Here is an 18231-nt window from a genome sequence, read left to right as displayed (position 1 = left end):
TAAATTCATGTGAATATTTTTATAATGTTACCTAGATTCAAACGTTATTATGACGTTTTTTATTAGTATCAGTAAACTTTATGTAAAATATAATTTCACGTTTAAAATAACCATATTTGAACTGAACTTCGTCAGGAGGTTGTGGTTATTAAAATAGGTATAATAAATTACCGACCGTAGGCTTTATAGTGAGGCCAAACGAGCGTAATTTGTGAGTTGTGAGTCGCAGGATTTCGGCTGGCAGAAATTCTGCTGCGTTCAGTTTGATACAAAAGTCCTGTTTGATTCATCATCATCATCATATCAGGCTATAGTCGTCCACTGCTGGACATAGGCCTCTCTCAATGAACGCCAAGATGACCGATCTCCTGCTACTCGCATCCAACATGGGCCTGCAACTAAGCGGAGATCGTCGTCCCACCTAGTTGGAGGTCGAGCTACACCCCGATTTCCCAGCCTTGGTCTCCATTCCAGAGTAAGTTTACTCCAGCGATCGTCTGTTTGATTCACACGAACGTAATTTTGTGCGTCCTGAACGACCGAAATTCTGCGACTCAAAACTCACAAAAATGTTTATACAAGTAGGTATAGTATTATTTTCAATCTTAGTATTTTTACTACTATTTTGTTTTATGACTGCGCACTGCCTGATACTTATAATGCATTTAATGTTTTATATTACACATGCTAGGAAAAATAAACTTTTTACAGTTGATAAAACTACCGTCGTATTCATATTAATATTGGTTTTGTTTAAATGAAATGTTGTTAGAATAAATAATAAATACTGGTTATCAAAGAAAGTAACACAACCTTGTTAACAACAAAAGCTAACTAGAAAAAGGCATAATGCTATTTCTCGGATCTTATTTTTATATCAATTACGCTAACTTTTATAAGCTTTTTACCATGTTTATACGCAACAGTTTAAGAACAATGTCATCATAAAGTTATATTAAAAAGTTTGGAAACCTGTAAACTTTGTTACGTATGGGTTAAGACTTTCTGGGTAGCTTAAACTGTGTCGAGTAAACTTTTCAGAATATATGATGATTTAACCAGCTTTTTCCGGAATAAATACATTTTGCGACGGTAAAAATATACTTTGTGAAAGCTTTTTTGTATACCCAGCTTTTTTCAAATGCATCAAAACCGTTTTGTGGTCAATCCCCAGTTCTTCAGCTACAGTTCTTTATACGTGGGAGAGCCATGCTTCGGCACGAATGGGCCGGCTCGACCGGAGAAATACCACGTTCTCACAGAAAACCGGCGTGAAACAGCGCTTGCGCTTCCGGTAAACTCACAGTGAGTAAGTTTACCGGAGGCCTAATCCCCTACCCTATTCCCTTCCCTACCCTCCCCTATTCCCTTCCCATCCTTACCTTCCCCTATTACCCTGTTCCCTCTTAAAAGGCCGGCAACGCACTTGCAGCTCTTCTGATGCTGCGAGTGTCCATGGGCGACGGAAGTTGCTTTCCATCAGGTTACCCGTTAGCTCGTTTGCCCCCTTACTTCATAAAAAAAAAAACATCGTAAAGAACTACTAATATGCCGATCTTGCTCCACTTTTTCAAAAATGGCATCAGTTTTGTCCGTAACAGGGCGACCAGAGCGACGTGCATCATTGATATAAAAATTTCCGGACTGAAAATGCTTAAACCGAATTTGCGCTAGTCTCACAGATACTGCATTAGTTCCATTAACATCAAAAAGAAATTTCCCGGCTTGTGTTGCATTTTTACCTTTTTTGTAATTAAATTTTAAAATTGAATTTCTTCGTAATCACTCTTTTTAACAGAAAAACAAATGAAAATCTGACATTTACCTAATTTGAATTTGGAATTATCTTCTGTACAATTGAAACTTTTTATTGTTGATTACCATAATCCGCCAGATACAATTGGTATACCTAGCCCAAGAGATTTTATGACAAGTTCATACATACTACATGTATAAGCCCGGGCGCGCACCAGCGGCCAGGTCGCGGCGGCCATCGAAAGTATGGTGTGGCCGCTGGTCGCGTTGCGGCCAGGTGCGTGTTGTCTATGGCGGATTCATACTCTCGATGGCCGCCGCGGCCTGGCCGCTAGTGCGCGCCCGGGCTAATGCGAAAAGACTTTTTCCGCATCCTATTATTATGCTTTACAACATAAGAACGTCAATTTAACCTGACACTCAAAAATTAGACTGAACGAATGACTCAATAAAATCTTGTAGTACTTTAGAGTTTAGGCAAAGTTAATTTTGATTGGAGGAGAATATTACATAGACAAAGCCAGTTTTTAAGGAAAAAGTTGCTACTGTTAGACAAATGAATCAAAATAATTCAGTATCAAGCTACCCCTACAAGGTGGGGTAAGAATGATGGCGTACTATGTTATTACAATCAGGTATATACTACGCGCAACACCCATTTCTCACTCACTGATAAATTACACCTTAGCAGAAAGTGAAAAAGGTTTAACGAAACACCGTGTACATATTTTATATTATTTGATGACAAAAAGGAGTATTTTTTGCCCGCTGCCTGCGGTTTAGATGTAATTTTTTACTTATAGTGTTTATTTATTTATTTATTCATTTATTATGTATTTGTCTTTTAAAGTAATTGTGTTTTAAAATGTAATATTGTATAATGTATAAGTACTTAAGTTTGTATATTTTATTGAATACATTTTATTGTGTTATTTTGTTGATAATAAAGTTAACTTACACATCTTATAAATAAAGTTTTTGTTATTAAGTAATTATAAAGTCAAGGATTAAGATGAGAAAAGTAAAGAGAAAGTTAGTTGATAGATAATAATAATAATATGCTATTAAGTATTAAACATTAAATAAACTTTTTGTTACAAATTAATTATAATATTAAAATCATCGAAAATGAGGGTTTAGATGAGGCCCTTCCTCATCTTATTTATTTTACCCTTAGATTTTACCTTATATTACCCGATATGGCATCCTACAGAGAGACAATTAGTATAATAAGGCAATTATTCGCCTGAACAGATAAAGCTTTTGCTAATAAAATAATAAATAAATAATATTTTATTTCCAAATTGGCAAGAAACGCGCCTGCCACCGATTTGAGATCAAACCTGTGTTTTGAGACTCAAACGATCGAATCGGAATGCCGTGTCCTTCTCTAACAACGTCATTTCACGTTTGGTAGAGCAGGACGCGGCATTTACATTCGATTGTTTGAATCTCAAAACGGTTTTGTAGTAGGCCTCCAGGCTAGAACTACCGGAGCGGCGCGGCGTAAGAAACTTATAATGGTCTTATTACAAAAGATTTAAGAACCTGTTGAACTGTTGATTCAGTACAAAATGGTCTCAAAATTAGTGTCTAAACATACTGTGCCGAAGTTCCGCGGCGGATATTCCGCATGATTACGTCAGCTATGTCAAACGCATACATTAAGACGCGACGGAATTTCGGCATAGTGTATCATCGGTAATTTAAAATACATTGCATGCGGAATCAAGCCGAACTTCCACCAAATTGGGCATAGTGTGTTTAGACACGGTATTATAAGCATAATTTTGGAATATACACTCTTTGGAATATACACTCTGGTTTACCTGAGCCGGTAAATCCATTTTTGGAATATACACTCTGGTTTACCTGAGCCGGTAAATCCATGCTAATAATAATATGCGAAAGTGTGTCCGGCTCTCTGTTACCTCTTCAAGCCCAAACCGCTGAACCAATTTTGATTAAATTTGATTTGGAGATACTTTGATACCCGGGATAGGACATAGGATACTTTTCACATGGGAAAAATGTACGGTTCCCGTGCGATAAACGAATTCTGGTGCAACGGAGTTGTAGGCGTTATCTGCCGGGCTAGCACGGCCACCAGTAGAAATGCGAAAGTATGGACAAACTGTGGACATAAACTTAAGGTGCCGTTCTGATCTTTACCGCGGCTAATCGCGACCGACAGAAATTGAAAATGCCACTTTATGACAGACTATAGTATATGTCATAAAGTAGGATATTATTTGAATTTTTAGGACTATAGCTGTCATAAAGTGGCATTTTAATTGAATTTTTCGGAACGAAAAAAGATCGGAACTTCACCTTAAATTTATCTCCACGGTTTGTCTATACTTTCGCATTTCTACTGATGGCCGTGCTAGCCCGGCTTGTGCAGCCTATAATTCCACCTGTATAAAACTGTCCTAGAAATAGATATTACTGGGATAAATCTCAAAATGGATGACCTAGTAACACGTATCAGTTATAGGCCAGACAGACGGCGTTTTAGACTCAATGGGGGCGATAAATAAAATATTGACTTCGACTATAAAAAGGCATTTTATATTATTACTAGCAACCCGCCCCGGCTTCGCACGGGTATAAAATATATTATTATAGCCTAGATGTCACTCACTGAAAAAATTATTAAAACAGTTTTGATTTATATTCGTTATTACCCGTGGCCCGCATTGGCCGGTACCGCCGCAAATGCTACGTCCCGCACATTTTTAAATCTGTGAAATCTTCGAAAATGTTCATTTAAATCATATTATGCTGTAAAGGGATGTGTAAAGGGATATCATAATATGCTGTAAAGGGATAGATCTATATTAAATCAACAATTTATTTATAGTATTTAATCGAATAAGTATTGGTTAAAATCGCTTCGAAAATTTATAGCCATTAGGTATTTGTAGTGAAAAGTGAATGACAAAAAAATATTCTTGTGGGATATCCATAAGAGATAGACATAATATTATACTATCGCGAAGTTTTCTGTAAACCATTTTATTGTGTACAATACTTACTAGTACATTATTTTGATAAATCTCGCAGGGTATTTACGACATCACATTAGAAGCCTCAAAATAACAGTATTTCTTTAATTTTTAATGAATGTTATTATACTTATAAACCTTCCTTTTTAATCACTCTATCTATTAAAGAAAACCACATCAAAATCCGTTGCGTAGTTTTAAAGATTAAGGCCTAATTTCACCAACATCTGTTAGTGTTAACAGCTTGTTAAAATATCAAGTCTTCTCTTTCATTCATATGAAAAACAAAAGAGCTAACGTGATACTAATTCATCAACTTTAACAGTTGTTGGTGAAATTGGGGCTAAAGAGAACAAAGGGGCATAGGGACAGAAAAAGCGACTTTGTTTTATACTATGTAGTGACTATGCCTGCAACTCCGTTGCGCCAAAATTCGTTTGTCACGTGGGAACCGTCCATTTTTTCGGGATAAAAAGTATCCTATGTTCTTTCCTGAGACTCAAAGTATATCCATACTAAATTTCAGCAAATTCGGTTCAGCGGTTTGGTTGGACACACTTTATAATATGGATTTATTATTATAGAACGTTTAAAACATAAAGGGTTTACTAAATACGGTGAAAACATTTCGCAGGTTTCCTCAACGCGAATCCTACACCGAATCTCAAGGCTCGAGTCGCGAACTACGGGCTGATGGACCAGATCGCGGCGTTGCACTGGGTTCAGCAGAACATCGCGCTGTTTGGCGGCGATCCCAGCAATATCACGCTGATGGGCCACGGGTCGGGCGCCGCGTGTATCAACTTTCTAATGATATCGCCCACTGTTATGCCAGGTTTGTTGGTTGGTTATTGAATAGTGGATACTCATACTAAGGTCTCAATTTGTATAATCAAATATTAAAAGGTTTCTATCGAGAGCAAAAAAAATGCGTGCTGTTACCTGATTCCTTACTGCTTTAATTTTTAATGTTATGACTTTAAAAGTTGTTTAAGGGACGTCTTACTCTTCAATAAGTAGTTCAATATCATCAAGTTATTATAGATTAAGTTATTTACATTGTAAATTTTATTTTTTTAAAAGACAAATTTTCCACTTTTTTACTAAAAAGTGGCCCCGTGCGAGTTTCTTACGCCGGTTCTTCTCGCCGGGTTAGTTCCCGAACCGGTGGTAGGCAACATGTAGTTCAACATTCTGAAAATATTTGATTCAAATTTATTCAGAAATAAAACAATTTTTTATTTTATTTTATTAAATATTGTCTAACTTAAAATGAGGCCCCCTCCCTCGTATATTTACAGTACAACATTTCTCATTTAAAATAATATCAAATAGTCATGTGGAGGGGCGCGTCATTTTAAGTTAGACGAGCACTACTTCTAAATTAAAAAAAATTAGAATGAAAGCTGTGTACAGGTCTTAATAGGTCTTAACACCGCATTAATTGTTTTAGCTACGACCCCTACTATGACCCTAATAATCATAAAACTAGTCAATTATTTGCTTGCATTGCTTCATTAATCAATTAATCTCACCGCTACAATGTCCACAGGTCTATTCCATCGTGCGATACTATTATCCGGCTCGGCGCTAAGCTCGTGGGCGGTGGTCGACGACCCCGTCTACTACTCGCTCAAACTAGCGAAGCACATGAACTGTTCCATCCCTGAGGACCTGGCGAAAGACCACGAGGTCATAGTAGACTGTCTGCGAGACGCGTCGATAGAGGAATTACTATCAATAGACATATCGCCTCCCAACTTTCTGACCGCGTTCGGCCCGTCAGTCGATGGTGTGGTGATCAAGACGGATTTTGCGAAGGACTTTCTGACTCTTCATTCCACCGGTGATTTCCCCAGTTTCGGGCCACTGAACAATATGAATCAGAATAATTATTTCATAAAACGGAGCGACAGCGGTCGGAGGTTGTTTCAGAACAAATACGATCTGTTGCTGGGCGTGGCGTCGTGTGAAGCGCTCTGGAAGTTCTCAGCTCACGACGTACAGAACGGCATCGAACCGGAAAAGCGGGATCGAATGCTAAGGTAAAACATTATTTATTACTTTCTCGTGTTTTTTATGTTATATTTTCCAACGAGCTTTTGCCCGCGGCTTCGCTCGCGTTAAGAAGTATTATTATATACAAACTTTCATCCCCTATTTTAACCCCTTGGAGGTGGAATTGATCAAAATCTTTTATTAGCGGATGCCTACGTCATAACATCTACCTGCATGCCAAATTCCAGTCCGATCGGTTCAGTGGTTTAGGCTGTGCGTTGATAGATCACCATGTCAGTCAGTCACCTTTGAGTTTTATATACAGTGTGTAACAAAAACTAGTGATAATACTTTAGGGTGTGTACATGTTCCTTGTGGAGAGTTCACTGTGAAAGTAGCAGCTCTGAAAGACGAACATTTTTTTTAACTTTTGTATGGGCAAGGGCCCGAGCGTCACGAGTTTCCCCATACAAAAGTGAAAAAAAATTTTGGTATTTCAGTGCTGCTACTTTCACAGTGAACTCTCTACAAGGAAAACGTACACACCCTAAAGTATTATCACTTGTTTTTGTTACACCCTGTATATAGATACTAGACGATCCGCTGGCTCCGCCTGTGTCAATAAGCAATTTCGTAGGAACCGTACATTGGTTCGTAAAAAAAGTTACTCATTTTCTTCCCTGTGGTCTACTTTTAGATGTCTGTGCTAAATTACATAGAAATCAGTCTAGTAGTTCGTTGCAAACTGATTTTTTGCAAACAAACTCTTTAGCTTTATAATATTAGTATGTATAGATTATGAATCACCATAATTCTAAAAGTCAGACAGACATAAAATGAAAGTTCAATCATGCCCGAATATTGGTTCTACAAAAAGTATGACGTGGGCTGACACTCTCATTTATTGCCTTACATATTAAAATAGTAGCATTTATACATAACAATATTTTGCGTTAGTAAAATAATTTTAAATGTTCCTCATTTTCAAATATAACTTAATTTAAATCAGGCAATTTTGCCTTACCAAAAAGTAGATGATGCCCGGTGCTTCGTGGCGCCATAATAGTTTATCGCGCGTGAACCATACATTTTTCCGGGACAAATAGTATCCTATGTCCTTTCTCAGGACCTACAACATCCCCATCAGCAAAATCAGTTCAGCGGTTAGGACGTGAGAGGTAACAGACATATAGACTCACTTACGCATTTATAATATTAGTATGGATTTATGTCGATGAAATTCGCCATTCCAAACAGCACTCAGCTTTCTCAGCGAGGCGTCCAAGCATAATATTTCAGGGCATTTCATAATCACATTAAAATGAAATGGAATATCTATAATCTCAGTAACTTTAGTAATAATATTGTTCTTCAAGTTGCCAGCTTACTGTTGTATAGAACTTTGCGAATATAACCACACTCGAAAACTTTGTAGTCATAACACTCTCTTGATCACTAAGTAATGTCTATGAATATTGTTAGTTGTTACCATTCTAAGTGTCTAAACACACCATGCCGAAGTTCCGCGGCCGAAGTTCGGCCGCCGCAATGTATTTTAAATAACCGATGACACACCATGCCGCAATTACGTCTCGTTATTGTATGCGATTGACATTGCTGACGTAATCATGCCGAACTTCCGCCGCGGAACTTCGGCATGGTGTGTTTAGAAACTAAAGGTAGAATTCTGTTCTAGACAGCACGCGACCGCGACCGACATAAATTCAAATAAAATACCACTTTATATACTTGGCTATAGGTTTCATTTTTGTCTACGCCTCGACGCTGTTTCGGTCGCTAGACCAATGTCGGTAGAAAATGATGCGTAGCACTATTTCACTTTAACCCGGCGTCATGGGGGTTGGGTCTGTGAGACCCATCACTTTTTATTTCACTTGTAATTCAGTTACCATGCGTTCAGCGTTGCCAAATTTCTCAATAGCTGGAGCTGTTGAGTTGGTCTATGAGTCACAGGTAATGCGTTAGTCCTGCGACGGCCGCAGCGGTAGTAACAGGGGCCCAAAGTTGCATAAGGTATGTGAGACCCATCCCCGCAGTCAGTGTTACAATTTCAGGACATCTTACACAGACATTATTTTAATGATTATCAGTGTTTTTAACATTTCTTTTTGTATTTTTGTTGTGTTTTACAATAAAATTAGATGATTTATAGTAAAATGTATTTTATTTATTGTAGGTACTTACTTAATTACTTTGCGTTTTTTGTAGGTGAGTACTTGAAGTACTTACCTACAAAAAACGCATCGAAGAATCAACGATCTTTCGATCGTGGATTCTTGGAAATCTATTGTTATTCTATTGTTGTCGCGATCACCGGTGATCTGATGGATCTCAAAATGGATTGAGAAGAGGAAAAACGACAACCCATTCTTTCAATTTTACAAGAGTCGGAACTCGGACTCTGAGTCTACCTCGTCAGACCAGGAAATATGCAAAGAAGAAGATCTCTTGAGTAAACGTAGTAATCCTAGTGACGCAGAGCAAGATATCTCTGGCGATGATGACATTCCACTGTCTTCGCGTGCAGGTAGTAATCGATTGTCGGAAGAGCATTGTACTGTATCTGAACGGCTAGTTCGTGGCAAAGACGGTACAATTTAGTACAAGACGCCTATTGAAAAATTTCTTGGTTAATCTTCAGGGGAACCTCCGGCAAAGAAGCCAAGACTATTAAGCCAAAAAAGAACGTAAAACGAATTATTTCATTTGCGAAAGTTGCAACTTGCACCAAACACATTTGCTTAGAACATGTTGCACCTTTCTGTGCTGATTGCACCAAAAATAATGATTAGATGTGATTATTTGTTAATTTTTTATAAAAATATTTTAGTATTCTTTAAATGAGTGCCATTAAAAAATTAAAACTGACTGTTAATTAGTAATAGACTAACATTTAAGTAGAGGAGAAATATTTTGTTGACTTTTGTCGTTCTTTTTTAAAGCTCTATTAAATATGGTTAAACATTATATAATATATTTATGTTTCATTAAGTCATATAAATACACATTGAATTTAATATAAACATATAAAATAAATTGATTATTATAAAAAGTTGGACTGATTTTGATATCTAACACACGGGTATGTGAGACCCACCCCAACGTCCGTGTAACACTTTTCTGCCCCCATGACGCCGGGTTAACTTAATTAGGTATGTTAATACCAAATTTGGTCAAGTTCGGTTCAGTGTTTGGATGGAAAGCAACTTCCGTCGCCCATGGACATGCCCATGGACACTCGCAGCATCAGAAGAGCTGCAGGTGCGTTGCCGACCTTTTAAGAGGTAATAGGGTAATATAGGGGGGGGGGGGGGGGGGGTAGGGATAGGAAGGAAGGGAATAGGGGAGGAATACTCACTCACTCGGCGAAACACAGCTGCTTCACGCCGGTTTTCTGTGAGAACGTGGTTTTTCTTCGGTCGAGCCGGCCCATTCGTGCCGAACCGTGCATGGCTCTCCCACGTATAAATGTACGTATAAATAATTTTAGTATGACACTTTTGCATTGATTATACACATTTTCATAACATTCAAAGGGATAAATCCGATGATAATAATTATCATGCTGAGAGCGTTGATATGGATAATGCCAGCAAACAAAGCCGTAGAATATATCTTTTTATAATTTACCAGGTAAACGGCCCGTAAATCTTCGTGTCGTCAGCAAAACGTTATCCCTATATTTACCTCGTTGTTTTAATTTATGTTCAACTCGTGATATACTCGCATTCATACGTGGGGGAGCCATGCTTCGGCATGAATGGGCCGACCCGACCGGAGAAATACCACGTTCTCACAGAAAAGCAGCGTGAAACAGCGCTTGCGCTGTGTTTCGCCGAGTGAGTGAGTTTACCGGAGGCACAATCCCCTACCCTGTTTCCTTCCCTTCCCATCCCATCCCTACCCTCCCCTATTCCCTCTTATAAAAGGCCGGCAACGCACCTGCAGCTTTTCTAATGCTGCGAGTGTCCATGGGTGACGGAAGTTGCTTTCCATCAGGTGACCCGTTTGCTCGATTGCCCCCTTATTTCATAAAAAAATATGTACTTATATACAAGGTGTAACAAAAATAATGGTCTTTCAGCGCTGCTACTTCCACAGTGAACTCTCTATAAGGAACATATACACACCCTAAAGTATTATCACTTATTTTTCTTACACATACATATTGTCCTCGGTGGATTTTTAAATAGTTAAAAGTTACACTCGTCTGTGAAATCGTTAGTTCTGAAGCACCATTACTGTTCGGTTTACATTTTCAATGCTCTCCTGTTAGAATATACTTTGCATTTTGTGCTGGAATAGAAACTGCGGTATCAATTAGAGGCTAGAACTTATCCGATGTAAAAAGAAATTCTACCACAGTCATGACATTCCTTTTAAAATAATGTATTCAAAGTGTTAAGAGGATACACCAGGGGCGAGAGAAATTGAAAATAGGTATTTGAAAATGTATTGCTGTCTCACCAATCTCAAGTCTCCCACCGCAGAGCGCGATAGAGGCAACACGACAAAAGTTCTAATATAAGAACATAAAATCTTCGATTCGTTGTCCGCTGATTCCTTCTCCAAAACTTAACCGATTTAAGTACTTTTTTTCATTAAGAATTAAAACAAGGCTTGAGCTGTGTTCCTATGTTTTATTTTTTTTTTGTATATTTTAGTCAGTTTGGTTTTCTGGGTGTTTGAACACAGAGGAAAATCTTGCCATTTTTTTGGGTTTTTGGACGTTCTTATCTTTTTTAATAATAAAATTATGAAAAAAAAGAAAACATAGGGACATGCTAATAGTGGCCATAGATATTCAGGAAAAAAATCATAACTCTACCGGCATTTTCCAGGGAGGAAACAGGGGACAGCGTTTGTATGGAAAAACGGCGGTGTGGAATCCTCTTAAGTTAGTTGCATGTCATCTAAATTGCTTTTTAACCCCAAAGAAAAAACAGTGTCTTTCGGTTTGTCTGTCTGTCTAGACATTCATATAGGTAGACTTATATTCTGTGTTTGCCTATCTGTGCCTGTCCGTGGCATCGTAGCGTCTAAACAGGGTAACCGATTTTGATCTAGTTTTTTTGTTTTCAAACTGATATCGGTCTTGTTTTTGTGTTTTTAGCAATATAGTTGATGAGATCATTAGCCCGCTCAGTGTTTGGGTTTATCTATTTTAAGGAATGTTGTGTCTAGTGAGCAAGCTACTTCCAGTGATTTCATCGATCCAATATTTTGCATTCTGTTTCTCTTTTTTATTATATAATTTTATTCATTTATTATTTTAGACAAGAAACTGGTCAGCCTGCCTATCATACGCCAACGAGATATCTCACTCTACATGTTTTCTCGATATTTGATGGTTTGTCTCTTCATCTCTATTGACCCTAGCATGACAAACATTTTTTCTCGCGTAGATCTATCATCGAAATAACACATTTTTATAGAGTTTTGTCGAGATAATGTCGACATTTTGACATTATGAGACGAGTAGTTTTTAATTATCTCGAGAGTGAGATATCTCGTTGGCGTATGCTAGGCGCGCTGGAGTGGAAATGGTCCTAATTTTAACGATCAAATTACAAAGAATATCAAAACCAGCTATTTCGAGGAATATCAAACCGCGTTCATATTTTCACGTTCACAATATTAAATTTCGCTTAGAAATTCGATACAAAGCTAACACCAAACGGAAACATTTCACAAAATGTAACTCAATTTCTTAATGGGAATTGTTGTGGTTCCAATAACGAGGTTAATTGATTTCGAATTATAATAACTTCGGTTAATGGGACAATATTATCAGCTGATATCGGCCAAAGAGCGGGCTCGTTTGATTCAGGGCAAATGACTGCCTGTTTTGTTTTATTATTGACAGTTTTATCAAGGGTTTTAATTTGTACTGATGTTATGTTTTTATTCTTTAGACTTTTGTATGTACTATTTATATAATATATAATTGCCGCGGTCAGAGATGAATATTAATAATTTAACGGTAATAAAATGAAGGTTTTGATATAATACCCATATAATTATAATATCTGTCAAACTATTCATTAAATTGAAGTTTTTAATCATCAATAAAATATGTATCCGAGTAAAGATACATATTTTATTGATATAATAAGATAATATAACCTAAATACAAATAGTACGGGAGATAAGATAACCGGGATAAGTACGGGAGCCCTAGAACATTTTTTTTGTGATTACAAGCAAATTTTTTGTGAGTAGCTATATTTTGATAAGACGAACAACATTTTTATTTTCGAAAAATCCCGAAAGTGGTAGCTAACAGCTGAGATAGAAAGGATTTCATACTTTGACTTGATGGTCCTAAAATATGGATTGTTATATTTGTAGGACAAGATTACTTTTAGGCAAATTATATAACTATTAACCTACCAATATACAAAAATCAGCTGGTTAGGGTTTCGTGTTAGGATTCTGTAATCAACAAAACTTGGTTGACTACTGTATACTACAATGACTACTATAAATAACCTCGCTGCCGTTTAAATAAACCGTTACATACATTTGCTTGTGATCTTGAGTTGTAGCGGCCAAAGCGCACGTTCGCGTGGACGCATATTAATTGAGGCCCAATATTGTTTTACAAGTTATATCCAGGTTTTACAATAATTTATCTTTTTCAGGACATACGTCAGGAACTCCTACACGTATCATCTAAGCGAAATCTTCTACACCATCGTCAACGAGTACACCGACTGGGAAAGAACGGTAGAGGTTTGTTTTTACTATGGATAGATTAGTATAATGCGTAGAAGTTAACTGGGTACCCTGTCCTGAAAGAAATCTATGGAAACGGGTGCCAAGTTCATTTCTGCGTGTTATCACTATTGACCATTCGCGTTAAGTTGGCAGTCATCAGTGGACTGCGCGAATGTGGATAGATTAGTATAATATGTAGAAGTTAAATTAGCACGATGTGTTAAATGAAATCTTTGGACACAGGAGCCAAGTTCGTTGTAACTATAGGACATTCGTGTTAAACTTGTCGCCTCGGCCTAAGTAAACTCTTAAAGCAAGTCCCAAGTTCATTTATTTGTGTTGTACTAGTAACTATAGGATTTTTGCATTAAATTTATAACAATCTATTAGTGCAAATATTAACCAATACCTGGCCACACCAGATGTAAAATTTAAGCCGCATTCACAATCACTAATAAAGTAATCCATTTTGACGTGATTGCCTTCTTAACGCGTTGTCTTTGGCCGTTTCTGAATAATTTACGGGTCGCTAATCAGGTTTAGCATCACCCCTGAGATGTCAAATCAAAATTAATCAAATGATCAAAGGTTATGCGGTTGGTTACGGCTGTTGATCTTAGCTACATAGGAATTATGGGGGGACTATCAAGTTGGGCAATTATGATGATAATCTATACTATACTAATATTATAATTGGGAAGAGTTTGTTTGTTTGTCAAAAATTCTTCCAGTGTTAGATAGCCTATTTATCGAGGAAGACTATAGAATATATTTTATCGCGCTAAGACTAATAGGAGCGAAGAAATAGAGGAAAGTGTGGAAAAAACGGGAGAAATTATTTGAAATAGCTTATTTGAACGCGCTAATCTCTGGAACTACTGGTACGATTTAAAATAAAAATAAAATAAAAATTGTTTTATTTCCGAATAGATTTGTAACAAATACTTTCAGAACGTTGATGCTAATGGTGCCTACCACCGGTTCGGGAACTATCCCGGCGAGAAGAACCGGCGTAAGAAACTCGCACGGGGTCCCACTTTTTACCAAAAAAGTGAGAAAAAATTTATTATTTTTTAAAATAAAATTTACAATTCTAACTTAAAATTATACAATGTCAACATCCATACATAATTGTAAGTCATAATATAATAATGTAGAAGTAGCCTTGCAAGGAGCCATCCTACTCCCAAGATGTGCCATCGTTTATGAAATCATTGACCTTGTAATAGGCTTTGGCACACAAACGTTCTTTGACTACTTTTTTAAATTTATTAATCGAAAAATTTTGAATTTCAAAAATTCTTCCAGTGTTAGATAGCCCATTTATTAAGAAAGGCTATATTTTATCACGCTAGAACGTTACATTTCGCGTGGTCACGACATCACGCGAAAACGGCTGGACCCATTCTGCTGAAATTTGGTATAAAGATACTTTGAGTACCGAAAAAGGACAAGGAATACTAATTTTGTCCTGGAAAATGTACGGTTCCCGCACAATAAACTTTTATGATTATCGCCTAAACTATTCAATTTATTTTGATGAAATTTGGTATGGCAATACTTTCAGTCTCGGGAAAGGACAAGGGATACTTTTTATCCCGCAAAATATACGGTTCCGGCGCAATAAACTTTTTATGATTCTAAAAAAACTAAGGTCCACGCGGACGAAGTCGCGGGTAACAGCTAGTATTATTATAATTATCAGGCCAATATCATCATGTCTTAATATTAAGTATAACGGTCCTTCATTATACAAAGATGATTGATTTTTTAAAAGAAAAAACAGAGGAGAAAAACTATTTTAAAATTATAATAAATTTTATTAAAAAATACCGACGCACTATACTTTCAGATTTGTACCTGGTATAATATCCAATATTGCTTCCCAATAATTATTCCTAATTTCCTTTCAGAGTCTTATATCATTTATTGTTTTATTAGGAACATTATATTATATTAAATGAACAGGGTATCAGATTTCCTCGATCCATTAGGGTAAAAATGTACGAGCAAAATATTAACAAGGATTTATTGATATCGTACAAATTATTACACTAGCTGTAATAAAAGTTATACTTTGTTAGTGGAATATCTATTTATTACTTTTTATGTCTTGCTTGTATTAATTATTTATTATTACTAACAATACTTATAACACATTATCACAATATCATATTATACTCTATAACATTGTCATATTAGTTTAAAGAGGCAATATTTTCTTGCATTTTGCATTATGGGCCAAGATTGCTGGTCCGATGAAATCTGGCACAGACAATGATTTTTACAATGAAGAAAAACACAGGTACCTCCTTAAGCCAGGTTCACACGGCACAATCCCGCATATTTCCTGCGCGTTTTTTTGCAGTAAGTATACGTCTTAACCAATAAATAGCGACGCAAGCAATATATATAGAACCATTCACACGTCGATTGTACTGCACGATTTGTTGCAGTATAATCGGCGTATGAATGTTAAGGTAGCCATACACGGGACAATTATCGTAACGATTTATCTCCTCAATGTTAAAATCGAACGACAAATTGTACGTGTGTATATCGCAAACGATTTTACGTTCAAAAGATCGATTCCCGTGTATGGGCACCTTTAAGACGTATTATACTGCAAAAATACGTGCAGGATTGTGCCGTGTGAACCTACTCTTACCTCTCTATATCTCATTTAATACCTCCATACGACCCTATCTTTACATTATCAAACATAACCTTTACAGTCTCGAAACACCAATTTACAAGTTAATAAGAAAATTAATATAAAACTTTTAAGCCTTAGCAAAATTAGTTGACTTTAATTGATCTTTGATTACATTGAGTAATATACGCGATAAAGAATCTTATCTATATATTAATACGTGAGCCAAAAACTTTGTGTCCCTTTTTGACGAAAAATGGGGAAACGTAGGTGAATGAAATTTTGCACAGTCAATCGTCATGGCGAATCAGTTAACAGGCGCCAACGATGTCATCCTCATTGGAGATATTAACGAACTCCCGTTTATAGAGCGTGAAAACCTCTTTAAACTTAATTACACTCGTCCAAACCTGGTAACCAGCATCACCCAGGAGTTGTCTTGCACACACAGGAGCCCTATGGATGTGGCATACGCCTTAAGCATGGTCTATAATAACATCTATTCATCGAAGGAAACTGTGCGGTCCCTAAAGCTAATGAAGTATACAGGAGCGAGAATACCTAAAACCAATCTAAATACCCTGTATCTTGTCCACACACAAGAGGAGAAAGCAGCCCTCACTAATACAGGCTATGGATCGGGAACGGACTCTCGCGTCCTCACAATCCATGAAGCTCAGGGATTAACGAGTCCCTCGGTGATCATCATACAGACCAAGTCCCGAAAGCTGGCAATCCATGACAGCGTTCCTCATGCAGTTGTAGCCATATCCCGGCACACTAACACCTGTGTCTATTACACTGACACTGATGGAGACGCTGTGGCAAGCTTCATAAAAAGAGCCACGGAGGTGTCAACCGACCACATAAAAGATTATAACATAAAAATGGCTATAAAAGACAGGAACGATAAAGTCCTAAGCCACATGGCGGGTAGATTCGACACAGAACGATATCTCTTTAACACCCTAGAAACTCCACCCAGCTTGAGTGACCCCTCTCCACCAAGCCAATGTCACAACATCTAAAGGCAAAGGGTGGAGCAGCATAAAATCTAAGGAAATCGGAAAATGTCGGACCTACTGGCCGCCACACCGACTGGGACCTCACCGTTCAAAACATTAATATTATTATTATGTAATTTATAAAACAATAAATATATATTTATTTATTATATGTATATATATGTCCATGGCGTGATGGACCACAATTAATTAAAATTCATAATATTATTTCAACTATCCTTGGTGCGAAAAATCTAAATAATAAAATAACAAAAAAAGGATATGGACGAACAGTCCATAGACGGCCACAATTTTATAATAATAATAAAAAAAAAAAATTCGTTGCAACTAAGGCCGAATTTCGCCCATTGGGCGATCTCTAGTTCTATAACACACAAGCTTCGGATTAAGGCCATTTGTCCACCGCCGCTGTCACCGGGAAAAATCAAATAAAATGCCACTACGACCTAGGCTATATATTATACGCTATGCCACGTTAGACGGCGCAGACACTGTTTTAATGGGACAAATGTATAAGCATCTTTCCGGCGTTTTACCGTCGCGCCCTTCACGACGACGCGACATCGGTGCCACAGGCCACTTGTTCACATCAATAATAATAATATCAATGGACGCTTAACACCACGTCAGTCTGGCCCCATGCTAAGTACCTGAAGGACTTGTGTTACGGGTACCAGACAACGGAAATATATTTAATACTTTTATACTAAACTTCTATAAGATATTTATTATATTATACATGTATTTAATACACATCCACGACCCAGGAACTTTGAAATTTGTAGTTCCGTCGGTGGGATTCGTACCCGCGACCCCCGGCTTGAGCTACCAATAACCCACCAAGTGAGCCACAGAGGTCGTCATATTATACATATAAAAATCAATTTTTATTTTTTATACTGCGTGACGTGATCGGGTCTCACCAGTCATGTTGTATAAACGTAGTAACTAATCATTTTCTTATTGCAATTTATATCGAATACGGTCCACATTTATGGAAGTAATTGAAGTTTTACTTACTGACTGGTGCCCCATGCCGTTGTCTTGTAGT

The 18231-nt window shown here is 37.2% G+C and overlaps 1 protein-coding gene across 2 annotated transcripts in view; it reads left to right on the top strand.

Annotated features, from left to right (window-relative positions):
* The window catches only part of LOC121729433 (neuroligin-4, Y-linked-like), a 92298-nt gene that overhangs the window by 64831 nt on the left and 9236 nt on the right, over positions 1 to 18231 (top strand). Inside the window, exons 5-7 of one of the 2 annotated variants that reach the window (XM_042117947.1) lie at positions 5398 to 5598; positions 6316 to 6808; positions 13427 to 13511. In XM_042117947.1, coding sequence (XP_041973881.1) covers positions 5398 to 5598; positions 6316 to 6808; positions 13427 to 13511 — 779 coding nt within the window. Of the gene's footprint in view, positions 1 to 5397; positions 5599 to 6315; positions 6809 to 13426; positions 13518 to 18231 lie in introns of both variants that reach the window. The other variant, XM_042117946.1, reaches the window with a different exon arrangement.

Source organism: Aricia agestis, chromosome 8 (assembly GCF_905147365.1).
Source record: "Aricia agestis chromosome 8, ilAriAges1.1, whole genome shotgun sequence".
NCBI classification, from domain to species: Eukaryota; Metazoa; Arthropoda; class Insecta; order Lepidoptera; family Lycaenidae; genus Aricia; species Aricia agestis.
This window is presented reverse-complemented; position numbering and strand designations above follow the sequence as displayed.